The following is a 13,573-nucleotide window of genomic DNA, read 5'->3' as shown; positions in this document are numbered from 1 at the left end:
TCTCTTGCAAAAATGCTATCCCCTTCTCATAATTCTTCCGTCTCCGCCGCATCTGCTCTCAGGATGAGGCTTTTTATTCCAGGACAAAGGAGATGTCTTCCTTTTTTAAACAAAGGGGCTTCCCTTCTTCCACCATCAACTGTGCTCTCAAATGCATCTCTCCCATCTCCCGCACATCTGCCCTCACCCCATCTGCCCGCCACCCCACTCAGGATAGGGTTCCCCTTGTCCTCACCTACCACCCCACCAGCCTCCAAGTCCAACGTATAATTCTCCGTAACTTCCGCCACCTCCAACGGAATCCCACTACCAAGCACATCTTTCCCTCCTTTCTGCTTTCCGCAGGGATCGCTCCCTACGCAACTCCCTTGTCCACTCGTTCCCCCCCCCCCCCCCCCCATCCCTTCCTGCCGATCTCCCTCCTGGCACTTACCCTTGTAAGCAGAACAAGTGCTACACCTGCCCTTACACTTCCTCCCTCACCAGCATTCAAGGCCCTAGACAGTCCTTCCAGGTGAGGCAACACTTCACCTGTGAGTCGGCTGGTGTGGTATACTGCATCTGGTGCTCCCGGTATGGCCTATTATATATTGGTGAGACCGGACGCAGACTGGGAGACCGTTTCGCTGAACAGCTACGCTCGGTCCGCCAGAGAAAGCAGGATCTCCCAGTGGCCACACATTTTTATTCCACGTCCCATTCCCATTCTGATATGTCTATTCATTGCCTCCTCTACTGTCAAAATGAATCCAATCTCAGATTGGAGGAACAACACCTTATATACCGGCTGGGTAGCCTCCAACCTGATGACATGAACATTGACTTCTCTAACTTCCGTTAATGCCCCTCCTCCCCTTCTTACCCCATCCCTGACATATTTAGTTTGCCTGTTCTCCATCTCCTTCTGGTGCTCCCCCCTCCCCCTTTCTTTCTCCCAAGGCCTCCCGTCCCATGATCCTTTCCCTTCTCCAGCTCTGTATCACTTTCGCCAATCACCTTTCCAGCTCTTAGCTTCATCCCACCCCCTCCGGTCTTCTCTTATCATTTCGCATTTCCCCCTCCCCCCACTACTTTCAAATCTCTTACTATCTTTCCTTTCAGTTAGTCCTGACAAAGGGTCTCGGCCCGAAACGTTGACAGTGCTTCTCCTTATAGATGCTGCCTGGCCTGCTGTGTTCCACCAGCATTTTGTGTGTGTTGTTTGAATTTCCAACATCTGCAGATTTCTCCGTGTATGCTATCCAGAATGCGGACAGCTCTCCATTGTTGTGATGGAAAGCTACCACCTCTACAATACTATCACATATTTTCTAGACTAGAGGTGTATACCTTGCCAAAACTCACTATAAGAATTATTCCCCCCAGATGGTACCAGTGGTCCAAAATTTGGGGTCCTGGCTCACAGACTAAATACCATCTGAAAATTTGCTAATGATGCATTCATTGTTGGCAGAATCTCAGATGGGGACGAGAGGGCATACAGGAGTGAGATATGCCAGGTAGTTGAGTGGTATCACAGCAACAACCTTGCACTCGTTGTCAGTAAGACCAAAGAACTGATTGTAGACTTCAGAAAGTGTAAGACAAGGGAACACACACCAATCCTCCTAGAAGGATTAGAAGTGGAGAGAGTGATCAGTTTCAAGTTCCTGGGTGTCAATACCTCTGAGGACCTAACCTGGACCCAACATTTGATGCAGCTGTAAAGCAGGGAGACAACAGCTATATTTCAATAGAAGTTTGAGGAGATTTGGTATGCCACCAAAAACACTGGCAGATTTCTACTGATGTGCCATGGAGAGCATTCAAACTGGCTGGATCCCCATCTGGTATGGGGAGCTACTACACAGGATCGAAGTAAGCTGCAGAGAGTTGTAAAATCGGTCAGCTCCATCATAGGTACGAGCCTCCGAAGTATCTTGGACAGCTTCAAGGAGTGGTGCCTCAGAAAAGCCGTACCCATTATTTAGGACTCCCACCACGCCCTCTTATTGCTACCATCAGGAAGGAGGTACAAGAGCCTGAAGGCACACACTCAGCGATTCAGGAACAGCTTCTTCCCGTCTGCCATCTGATTTCTGAATGGATGTTGATCTCATGAACACTACCTCACTACTTTTTTATTTCATATATTTTGCAATAATTACTTAATTTAGCTATTTCATATATTTATTTATTTATTTTTACTGTAATTTAGTGTTTTCTTTTTTCTGTCAACTTCCATGTATTACATTTCACGACACATGCTGGAGATATTAAACATGATTCTGATTCCTGGTGTTAGCTACAGGAAGAGGTTGGCCAACCTTGGATTGTTTTCTCTGAACCACTGGACGCTGAGGGGAGACCTGATAGAAGTACATAAAACTTCAGCGGTATTGCTGGGGTAGATAGCCAGAGTTGTCTTCCCATGGTAGAAATGTCAAATACTCGAGGGTTAAGGTTGAAGGTGAGAGAGGAAAGTTTAAAGAAGATTTTCAAGGCAAATGTTTTTCTGCAAAGAGTAGCAGTTTCCTGGAATGCACTACCAGGGGAGGTGGTGGAAGCAAATACAATCGCAATGATTAAGAAGCATTTAGGCTGGCACCCAAATAAGCAGGTAATAGAGGGATAAAGACAGTGTGTTGGCAGATGCGTCAGGTTTTAAGACCTATTCAACACAAGATCTCTGAATTCATTCAGACTGAAGATTCAGGGCGCTAATATTTTGGGGCCTTTTCTACTTTAGCCCCAACAACCTTGATAACCTAAATGCCTGTTGTAAAAACTTTTCGCATTCATCTTTGCTCTTGTGACTGCAAAAGCTGGGTAAAAATAAAGTAATGGACTGTGAATTTATAAACACGTGATGTTGCAGTAATACTTAGCAGGCTGACTTCAATAGCAAGTTTCACAATTTCTCTTGTCTCTTTCAGTATTTAGAGTGGATCTTTTATGCACAGGAAAATTGGATTCAGAAGTCACCATGGAAATGCAGCTTAATGTCACTATTAACTCTGCAAAGAACATAACAGTTCTCAACTTCAAAAGGAGGAAAATATGCTACAAAAGTAAGTGTAACAAAGAAGTTTTCTGCATTTTCCATGAAAAAATATTTAATGACTTACGAAGACAGGAGCAGTTTGCAGACACCAGATAACTTTATAATAAAAATTGTTAATATTTTGAAATTACTGTATATATTGTAATTCAGTGTGTTCCTCATGCACTGTAGAGAATTTAGTTAATGGTATGGATCTGATTATGCTGTCAGAAACCTTAAATGTATATGGCTGTTATTATTTAGCTATTGTCATAATAGTGAGCATGAAACTACCAAATTCTATTAAAAAAAAATGAAGTTCACTAATACTTAGGGAAGGAGATCTGTCGTAACCTGGTGTAGTTACGTGCCACTCCGTAGCCCTGTCGAAGTGCGTTGCAAATCGTTTGATTAACTGGGAGATCCTGCTCTTTCTGGAGGACGGAGTGTTAATTCCACTTCCCATTCCCATTAATTCCATTGTCTGCCAGAAACGGCGGGATTTCCCAGTGGCCACCCATTTTAATTTCACTTCCCATTCCCCTTCTGATATGTCCATCCATGGCCACCTCCACTGTCCGCACTTAGGTTGGAGGAACAACGCCTTATATTCTGTTTGAGTAGCCTGCAACCTGATGGCAAGAACATCGATTTCTCAAACTTCTGGTAATGCCTCCCACCACCCGTCCCTCCTTTTTCTTTCTTCTATGGCCTTTTGTCTCTTTCACCAATCCACTTCCCAGCTCTTTACTTCATCCTTCCCCCTCCAAATTTCACCCATCACCTTGTGGTTCCCTTTCCCTCCCCCAACCTTTTAAATCTCCTCAGCTTTTTTTCTCCAGTCCTGCTGAAGGGTTTTGGCTTGAAACGTTGACTGTACTTTTTTCCATAGATACTGCCTGGCCTGCTGAGTTCCTCCAGCATTTTGTGTGTGTTGCTCAGATTTCCAGCATCTGCAGATTTTCTCTTGTTTGTAAAGATCTGAATGCAAAAACCAAGGCTAATATTCCGGTCTAGTATTCTGAGAATACTGCAAGTCATGGAAATGCTATACCTGCCTATTCACCACTTACCTCCATTCAGGGCCCCAAACAGTCCTTCCAGGTGAAGCAACACTGGGATCATCTGTTGTTTCTGGTGCTCACAGTATGGCTTCCTCTACATTGGTGTAACCTGAGATAAATGGGGACTGCTTTGTCAAGGACCTCTGGTCTATCCACTAAATGTGTAATTTCCTGGTGGCCAACCGTTTTAACTTCTATTCCCATTCTTGTTCTGACATGTCAGTCCATAGCCTCTTCTTCTACCACAACGAGAACCTTCTCAAACCTCATTTTATATTTTGTCTAGATAGCCTCTAATCTGATGGCATAAACATCAACTTCTCCTTCTAGTAACTTTTTCCAACCCGCTTCTCTTGTATTCCCCACTCTGGCCTATTGCCTCTCTCACCTCTCCTGGTGTCCCTTACTCCCATGGTCCACTTTCCTCTCCTATCTGATTCCTTCTTCTCCAGCCCTTTACCAGAGAGTGGTAGTAGATGGTTGCCTCCCTAGTGGTGTGACTAGTAGTGTAGCCTGTGACTAGTGGTGTGCTGCGGGGATCAGTGCTGGATCTGTTGTTTGTCATCTGTATCAATGATCTGGATGATAATGTAGCAACTGGATCAGCAAATTTGCAGATGACTGTAAGATTGGATGTGTAGTGGACAGTGAGGAAAACTATCAGAGCTTGTAGCGGGTTCTGGGCCATCTGGAAAAATGGGGTGAAAAATTGCAGATGGGATTTAATGCAGACAAGTGTGAAGTGTTTCTCTTTGGTAGGACCAACCAGGGTAGCTCTTACATTGTGAATGGTATGGCACTGAGGAGTGTGGTAGAGCTTTAGGGATCTGGGAATGCAGGTCCATAATTCATTGAAAGTGGCGTCACAGGTGGATAGAGTCATAATGAAAGCTTTTGGCACATTTGCCTTCATAAATCAATGTATTGAGTACAGGAGATGGGATGTTATGTTCAAGTTGTATAAGACATTGATGAGGCCCAATAAGATGTTGATGAGGCCCAATTTGGAGTTCTGTGTGCAGTTTTAGTCAGCTATTTACAGGAAAGATGTAAATAAGTTTGAAGGAGTATATAGAAAATTGCTAAGATGTTGCTGGGACTAGAGGACCAGGGTTATAAGGAAATAATGAATAAGCTGGGACTTTATTCCTTGGAATGTAGTAGATTGAGAGGAGATTCGATAGAGGTATACAAAATTATAATTGGTATAGATAGGGTAAATGCAAGTAAGCTTTTTTTTTCCCCAATGAGGTTGGGTGGAACTATAACTAGAGGTAATGTCTGTTTAAATGGCTTGGCATGGGCTAGATTGCTCTGCTGTACTCTTCTATGACTCTAAAAGATGCTCAGGCATTGGACAGAGGAAGTTCACGAGAATGATTGTGGGAATGAATTAATGTAGGAGGAGTATTAGATGGTTCTGGGCATGTACTCGCTGGAGTTTAAAAAAAGAGGGGGGGGGGGTGGGAATCTCATTGAAACCTATTGGAAAGCCCAAGAAAGCCCAGTGCAGCTGTCAAGTAACAGCCCCTTTGAGCAGATCCCTGTGGACCAGGCTATTGAAGCCACAGTGAACAAAGACACATAGACTCCTGGAGGCACATCACAGTTCAGCTGAATTCTGGAGCTATCAAGCATTACTACATAACAGCTGAGCACTGTAGTGCATCCCTGGGACAGTTAAGGGAGATGGTGCGAGGCAACAAATCAGAGCTTTGTCATGCGGAGCTACAGTAGCCAAGAATCCAGAAAGACGAGGAAGCAGTTTGAGCAGTGGTTAGCCTCATACATGAATGGGTCAACCCATTTGCAGAGAAGCAGGACCTTATTAGCATCTCTATGGCAAAGGCAGCCCCCAAGGATATTGCCTCCGACCTGATGAAGGCATATGAGATTGGTGAGCAATGCTTTGCAACCTTCAAGGATGAGAGACTAGAGGAAGACCCACCTGCAAAGAAATTCCATGACCCAATGAAAACCAATAAGTTGAAAGCATTCAGTGATACATGTAAGAAGAGAGAAGTGAAATCAAATGGAAGGGCAGTCATCTTGAAAGCAGGCAGGTCTTTATTTGGACGCATCATAGTGATGGCACAAGGGTGCAGTCTATGTATGGAGGGTATCCTTTCTCATCCCCTTGGACCATTGTCCTGGGCCCTGTCCACACCAGAAGGATTGCTGAGAAAGACAAATAAAGCTACTTTAGCCACAACCTTGTAGAAAAATGTAGCAGTAGAAGAGCAACTCCCAGGAAACTGCTACAGTGGTTGGAATGAACTTGGTGCAAAGAATGAAAGGTGATCAAGTTACTTTCAGAGATGTTGCCACAACAATTCTGGGTATGGCTTTGAGGGAAAGCAGTCAGAGTAGCAGAACAGATGTTGTGTTTGACACATACAAGGAGAGCTATATCAAGAATAGTGAAAGATCTCTACGGGGTGAAAAGACTGGTCATGAGTTGCAAGGTATCACAGGCACACAGATGGTGAGGCAGTGGAGGACTGCCAAAGTCAGCAATAAAAATAATCTCATTAGCTTCATAGTCCATAAATGGAGGAAGGCGGAGGAGTACAGAGCAAAGCTACAGGAGAAGATTCTGTATGCAACTGTAGTGATCTGCTCAGAAGACACAGATGTCTTTATCACATCTTTAACATGTTGTGACATGATTGAGGCCCCACTGTTCAAGAAGTGTGACACTAGAACCTGTACAAGGCTTGTAGACATCAGGAAGGTTGCTGCCACTGTTGGCATGGAGTTTTGTAGGACTGTCATCAGGTTGCACACATATACAGGATGTGACACTGTAAGTGCTTTTGCAGGCAAAGGGAAGACAAATCCAAGACTTGTGAAGATAAATTCTTGTATTCATAAACTCCTGAATTCAGAATTTGTGAAGGTAGATTCCTGAAGATAAATCCAAGGAAGGCGACGGGCCTAGATGGCGTCCCGGGACGGGTTCTCCAGGCCTGTGCAAGCGAGCTAGCTGGAGTGTTTGCTGACATCTTCAACTGCTCCCTGCTTCAGTCTAAGATCCACACATGTTTTAAGAAGGCAACGATAATCCTGGTGCCGAAGAAGAGTAAGGTGGCATGCCTGAATGACTATCGACCTGTGGCTCTGACATCAATTGCTATGAAGTGCTTTGAGCGATTGGTTATGGCACACATCAACCATAGTCTACCGGTCAACCTTGACGCTTTGCAGTTCGCCTACCGGAGCAACGGGTTAAGGGCAGATGCCATCTCTCTGGCACTACATTCCTCCTTGGAACAGCTGGAGAATAAAGACACATATGTAAGGCTCCTTTTCATTGACTACAGCTCTGCCTTTAATACCATCATTCCAAATAAACTGATTCCTAAGCTCTGGAACCTGGGTCTTAGCACTCAGATCTGCAGCTGGATCTTCAACTTCCTCACAAACAGGACCCAGGCTGTAAAAATAGGGGACAAGCTCTCCTCTACAATCATTCTGAGCACCGGTGCCCCACAAGGCTGTATACTCAGCCCCCTGCTGTACTCACTGTACACCCATGATTGTGTAGCCAAGTTTCCATCAAACTCAATATATAAGTTTGCTGATGACACCACAATTGTAGGCTGTATCTCGGGTAATGATGAGTTTGAGTACAGAGAAGAACTTAAAGAACCTGGTGGCATGGTGCGAAGACAATAACCTATCCCTCAACGTCAGCAAGACGAAGGAATTGGTTGTTGACCTCAGAAGGAGTAGTGGACCGCACGACCCCATCTACCAATTTCCTTGGGGTCAATATCAGAAATGACCTGACTTGGTCTAACCAAGCAGAATCCACTGCCAAGAAGGCCCACCAGTGCCTTTACTTTCTGAGAAAGCTGAAGAAATTTGGCCTGTCCCCTAAAACCCTCACTAATTTTTATAGATGCACTGTAGAAAGCATTCTTCTAGGGTGCATCACAACCTGGTATGGAAGTTGTCCTGTCCAAGACTGGAAGAAGCTGCAGAAGATCATGAACACAGCCTAGCACATTACACAAACCAGTCTTCCGTCCTTGGACTCACTTTACACCGCACACTGTCGGAGCAGTGCTGCCAGGATAATCAAGGGCACGACCCACCCAGCCAACGCACTTTTTGTCCCTCTTCCCTCTGGGAGAAGGTTGAGGAGCTTGAAGACTCGTACAGCCAGATTTGGGAACAGCTTCTTTCCAATTTTGATAGACTGCTGAACGGATCTTGACCCGGATCTGGGCCAAACCTTCCAAATATCCGGACCTGTCTCTTGGTTTTTTTTTGCACTACCTTACTTTCCCTTTTCTATTTTTTATTTATGATTTATAATTTAAATTTTTATTATACTTACTATTGATTTGTACTCCAGGGAGCACGAAGAGCAGAATCAATTATCACTCTGATGATTGTATGCTATAGTATCAATTGTTTGGCGACATTAAAATAATAAAGTAAAAGTAAAGACAAGTGCCCTAAAACTTCTGACCAGCAACAGGGAAACTCAGGACACATTCTTAGAGTTGGGTCAGGAATGGGACCTCTCCCCAAAACTGATGGACAAACTGGAGGCATTTACATGTCTCCTGTATGCCCCAAAAGCATCCACCACCAAGGACAATGAGCTCTGGTATCACCTTTTCTGTGCCAAGAAAGGTGAAATCGAACGTCATCAATTCCCACCAAGCAAGGACTTAATTGAATTCCTGAATAAGTTCTCTACAAATCCATGTGATTATATGCATCCTAGGATTTTTATTGAATTTTCCAAAATAACCAATAGACAAATATTTTTCTAAAAATGAAATGATTCACTCTACTGAAATTGGGCACTGTACTGTGAGTGCCACCAATGACAGTTTTCAATGTAGAATTTTATAACAAAATAATAATAGTGCTTGAACTCAGCTACCATTGTGACAAATTTCAATGTTGAGGGATCACTGATGACAAAATAACACTAGGTTGAATATATATGTTGTACTTTATATTGGCCACTTTTCAGAAATGCTTGTTTTAGGGTTGTGTTATAAAATGCATGAGAGCACACATAAAGCTACCACTGGTGCAATGCTATCACATATTTTCTAACTCTAGAGATATATACCTTGCCAAAAATCACTATGAGCATTATTCCCCTTAGATGGTACTGACCAACCCTACTGGCTCACAGACTAATATAGAGATGAGGAGGAATTTCTTTAGCCAGGAGGTTGTGAATCTGTGAAATTCCTTGCCATAGACGTCTATGGCAATTTAAAGCAGAGCCTATTTAAAGGAGAAATTGATAGGTTCTTGATTAGGTAGGGCCTCAAAGGTTATGGGGTGATGGCAAGGAAATGGGATTTTTTTTTGTGTGTGCCATATTCTGCCAGAGCCTCAGCAACCACTTTTTTTTCTACTGGTTGTCTTGGAGGAAAGATTCTCTGAGTGGTCCCCTATGTCCTTCACAGAGTGCAGTTGTTTGCTTTTCGAGGCCGAGTTGCGAGCTCGACACTCAACCCGGCATGGATGGAAAGTGTGCCCGGGAGTGGCCCAACTGGGTTCGAACTCGGGAACCTATGTTCGGGAGTCCGGCACTGATGTCACTGCGCCACCAGCCAGCCTAAAGTGTGATTAAGAGATAATAAATCAGCCATCGTGGAATGGTAGAGCTGACTCTGGGCAGAATAGCCTAATTCACCTCTTGTGTATTATGTCTGCACTTATAGTATCTAAGAGACCTAAGACTTCTGCACTTTCTGCCCAGTGGTAGTTCTAAGAGGGCACGGCTTGGTTAGTGGGCTCTTTGATGTGGATGCTGCTTTCTTGTGGTCCATGTAAGTATATTCCCTGGTAGGGAGGGCTTTGCCTGTGTCTGCAGCTTTCTGTAGCTTCCGTTCCTCAATTTTCTCATTCACACAAGTCTTGTGACGTAATGCTTCCATTTTCTGCAATGTTGTCTATTGTGTTATGATCATAATTGGATACATGACCTTTTACCATATTTATTTCATCCATATCATACATAAATGAATAATTGTTGTACTAACAGATTTATTGGGACGCAGTTAATTATATCCTGCTCATTAACCTTATTCTGCAATTAAAACAAGTTTTCTCTCTCTCAGTTCTGCCAACCTGAAATGTCAACTCTGTTTTTCTTTCCCCAGATATTGCCTGAATATATTCGCTTTTCCTGTTTTAATTTCAGATTTTCAGCATCTGTAATGTTTTTGATTTTCATCCTTACTCTCCTGCTCTTGTAACATCCACCAACCTCCATACAGTAGCCAATTAACCAGTAAGCATATCTTTAGGATGTAGGAAGATGGTATCCCTGAAGCAGGCTGCTGGGGTGAGTGGGAAAGGTGAAAGTAGATATGTTAAGTGGTGTTTATGAGACTGTTGGATACATGGATATAGATCATGTCCAGACAGAAAGGAAGTAGTTTTATTTAACACTGTGCTCAGTGCAGACAATGTGTGTCAAAGGGTTTGCTCCTGTGGAGTACCATTCTGTATTCTACATCCTGAAATGTTGCTCTCTGAGGACATTAGGCTCAGTGAGAGATCTGTTAGTGCAGTGTAATTATTTTGCAGTTGGTACTTAGCTGAATAGAGGCTGTGCTGCAGATCAGGTACAGATTGCAGGCGCATCTCTGCAAAATATCTCCTATTATTTATTTTAAGCTTTCACATTGTGTAGGCAGCTCTGAATTGCAACAAATAGAACATTGTTTATATCTGAGTCTAAGTAAAATATATATATATTGACACAAGTACTTATATTATTTCTTAAAATTCATTTTACTTCAATCTTTGCAGGACCTGAACAGGAAGAAAAAAAATCTATTTACCCTGGTAGAAACAATAGCAAAACTGGCAGACCTACATGTAAGTAATTACTTATATTAAATGAAATACTGAGAAACAGAATGACTAGTGCATATTTTCCTGCGATTACAGGATGTCTTCCCGTACCCTGCTCTGTAAATCCCTTAAATGCAATTTGAAGAAACTGTTCCACATTGCTTCTTTAAGAATAATAGTATTACAATGACAATGAATATGGAAAGGGATAATAATGGTCTGATATTTAAGATTACTGAATTACAAAATGCTGATTTCAAAACCATAAGATAGAACCTAGGAAAGGCAAATTAGGAGCAGCTCTTTCAAACAGGGTCAGTCACATGGAAATGGGCTCAACTTCTCCACAACACCCAAGCTGTCTGAAGTGGTCACATTTATGCTTCCAGTTTTTTTTTTATCCGTATACATGTCTAAATGTCTTTTAAACATTGTGATTGTGCATACCTCAAACACTTCATCCAGCAGTTTGTTCCATATACCCATAACCTTCTGTCTGCAAAAAGTTGTCCATCAGGTTCTTTTTAAATCTTTCCCCTCTTACCTTAGACTATGACCTCTAGCTTTAGACTCCCATACTCTGGGGAAGAGACTGAACATCAACTGTGGTTCCAAGATATCCAATTTCATTTAACTCAACCCCTCCAGTACTGGTAACATCTTCATGAATCTTTTCTACAGTCTTTCCAGGTTAATAACATTCTTCCTGCAACAATGCAATGAGAGCAGCACATAACACTTGAAGTGTGGTCTCACCAATGTGAGGTTGAGCTCTTTACTCAGTGCCTTGATTGATGTCAGCAAGCTTGCCAGTTGCTGCTTTATCACCATATCAAATTGTGTTGCTACTTTCAGTGAACCGTGTACCTGACCCCAGATCTGTGTTATACAACACTCTTCAAAATGCTACCATTTGTTGGGCAAGTTTTGCTCTGGTTTAGTTTAGCAAAATGGAAAACTTCACACTAGTCCAAGTTAAATATAATCTGCTTACTTCCCCAGTTCATCTTGCAATTTTAGATGACCTTCTTTACCTTCTACGCCATCAATTTTGGTGTCCTCTGCAAACTTATTAACCATGTGTAGAACATTGTAATTCAGATCAGTAAAATAGATGACAAAACTTTCTCTTTCATGAATACAGATGAGAAGTATTCATTTATGACCTCAGTGTTTTTCTGACTCCACACAAATTGCTATTTCAGTCCTTCACAGGAAAAGCCATTCTGACTCCAGATTTCAGGGAATGGGATGTGGATGTTAATACTAAAAGAAGTGTGTATGAGAGGCTGCAGCAGGCAGTGAAGTGAGTAAATCCCTAAGACCTGATGAATTATAAGGTCTTGCACAGAAATAGGTCCTTCAACCCATCAAATGGCTATCTATACTAATCCTATGTGTCGGCACTTGGTCTGTAACTTATGCTTTTGTGATTTAAATTGACATTCAGACCATTCACACCATCTTAGACTGCATCTCATGGAAAAGTCTTCTTCGGATCCCTTCTAACCTGTTCTTCTTCACCTTAAAACCTAGCCCTAACACCTTAGACGCAAGTGTAATATGAAAAGCCAAGAAACAAGATGGCTAAAGCAGGTGGATAGACCACGTGATTGTGATGTCACAGTTTTTACGGTTGTGAGAAAGGCAGATCTGGCTGCTAAGTGTTCCAGAGCACAGATGTTGTAAGTGAAGTAGAAGTAAGGTAAGAAAGGAGGTAAGAAAGGAAAGGAGTTTTTGATTAGGAAGAACATTGCAGCAGCACTTACAGTTCCAGGGAGTATCCATTGAGGCTACATGGGTGAAACTTAGAAATAAGAAGGGTGTTATTATTTTAATGGGATTGCACTTAGTTCCTGCCCCCCCCACAGTAAATAAAAATTGTCAGTAGGAATTAAATAAGCAGACATGTAGGGAGATTGCTGAATTGCTGACAACTGTAGGAATAATAGAGTTGTGATATAGGTATTTTTAACTTCTTTGTTGATTGTCATAGGCTGGCATCATGCGTAGGGTTTGGATGGCACAGAATTAGGAAGTATTCTCAAGCAATGAATAACTATAGAGCATTTTTCATGCAGATGATGTAGTTCACAGTGCTTTACAATGGGATAAAAGTACAAATAGGAAAAAAATAAAAAAAAATAAATGGAAATAAAAGACAAAAGAAGGTGTTACTTAAAAAAGCAAGATTAAATAAATAGGTTTTGAGCTGGTGTTTAAGGGTGTCAACTAAAGGCCAGTTTATACTTCTGCGTTGAATCTACGCTGTAGCCTGACGCACACGTCTCCAAAAATGTAACTACGCGTCGCGGCGACGCAGACTGCAACAACTGTGATTGGTCTGCTTGGTAGCATCGCATTTCCGGTTGCTTCTTTTCCGCCATTTTTGAATTGAGAGAGAAGAAGAGAACGTGAATTGGAAAATGGACCAAATTGAGGAAGTCTGAAACTATGTACATTTGTACGACTCTTGGTTGCCAGACTATAAAGACTGCCAAATGACATCAAATTCAGGGAAAGAAATTTCTACAGACATTGGTTTGGACGTCGGAGGACCATTTCCTCTGACGTCTTCTCTCTTTTCTGCATGGCAGTAATTTCAATAAAAGTAACTCTTGTTCAACATTTATTAAGTCCAACT

The 13,573-nt window shown here is 42.4% G+C and overlaps 1 protein-coding gene across 4 annotated transcripts in view; it reads left to right on the top strand.

Annotated features, from left to right (window-relative positions):
• The window catches only part of ryk (receptor like tyrosine kinase), a 334,382-nt gene that overhangs the window by 131,777 nt on the left and 189,032 nt on the right, over window positions 1-13,573 (top strand). For all 4 annotated transcript variants that reach the window (XM_073040549.1, XM_073040548.1, XM_073040551.1 and 1 more), the window contains 2 exons: window positions 2,916-3,050; window positions 10,885-10,953. In XM_073040549.1, coding sequence (XP_072896650.1) covers window positions 2,916-3,050; window positions 10,885-10,953 — 204 coding nt within the window. The remainder of the gene's footprint in view (window positions 1-2,915; window positions 3,051-10,884; window positions 10,954-13,573) is intronic.

The sequence above is a fragment of the Hemitrygon akajei genome, chromosome 3, assembly GCF_048418815.1.
Source record: "Hemitrygon akajei chromosome 3, sHemAka1.3, whole genome shotgun sequence".
In the NCBI taxonomy this organism is placed as follows: Eukaryota; Metazoa; Chordata; class Chondrichthyes; order Myliobatiformes; family Dasyatidae; genus Hemitrygon; species Hemitrygon akajei.
The sequence above is the reverse complement of the archived record's forward strand: the minus strand, read 5'-3'. Positions and strand labels throughout refer to the sequence as shown.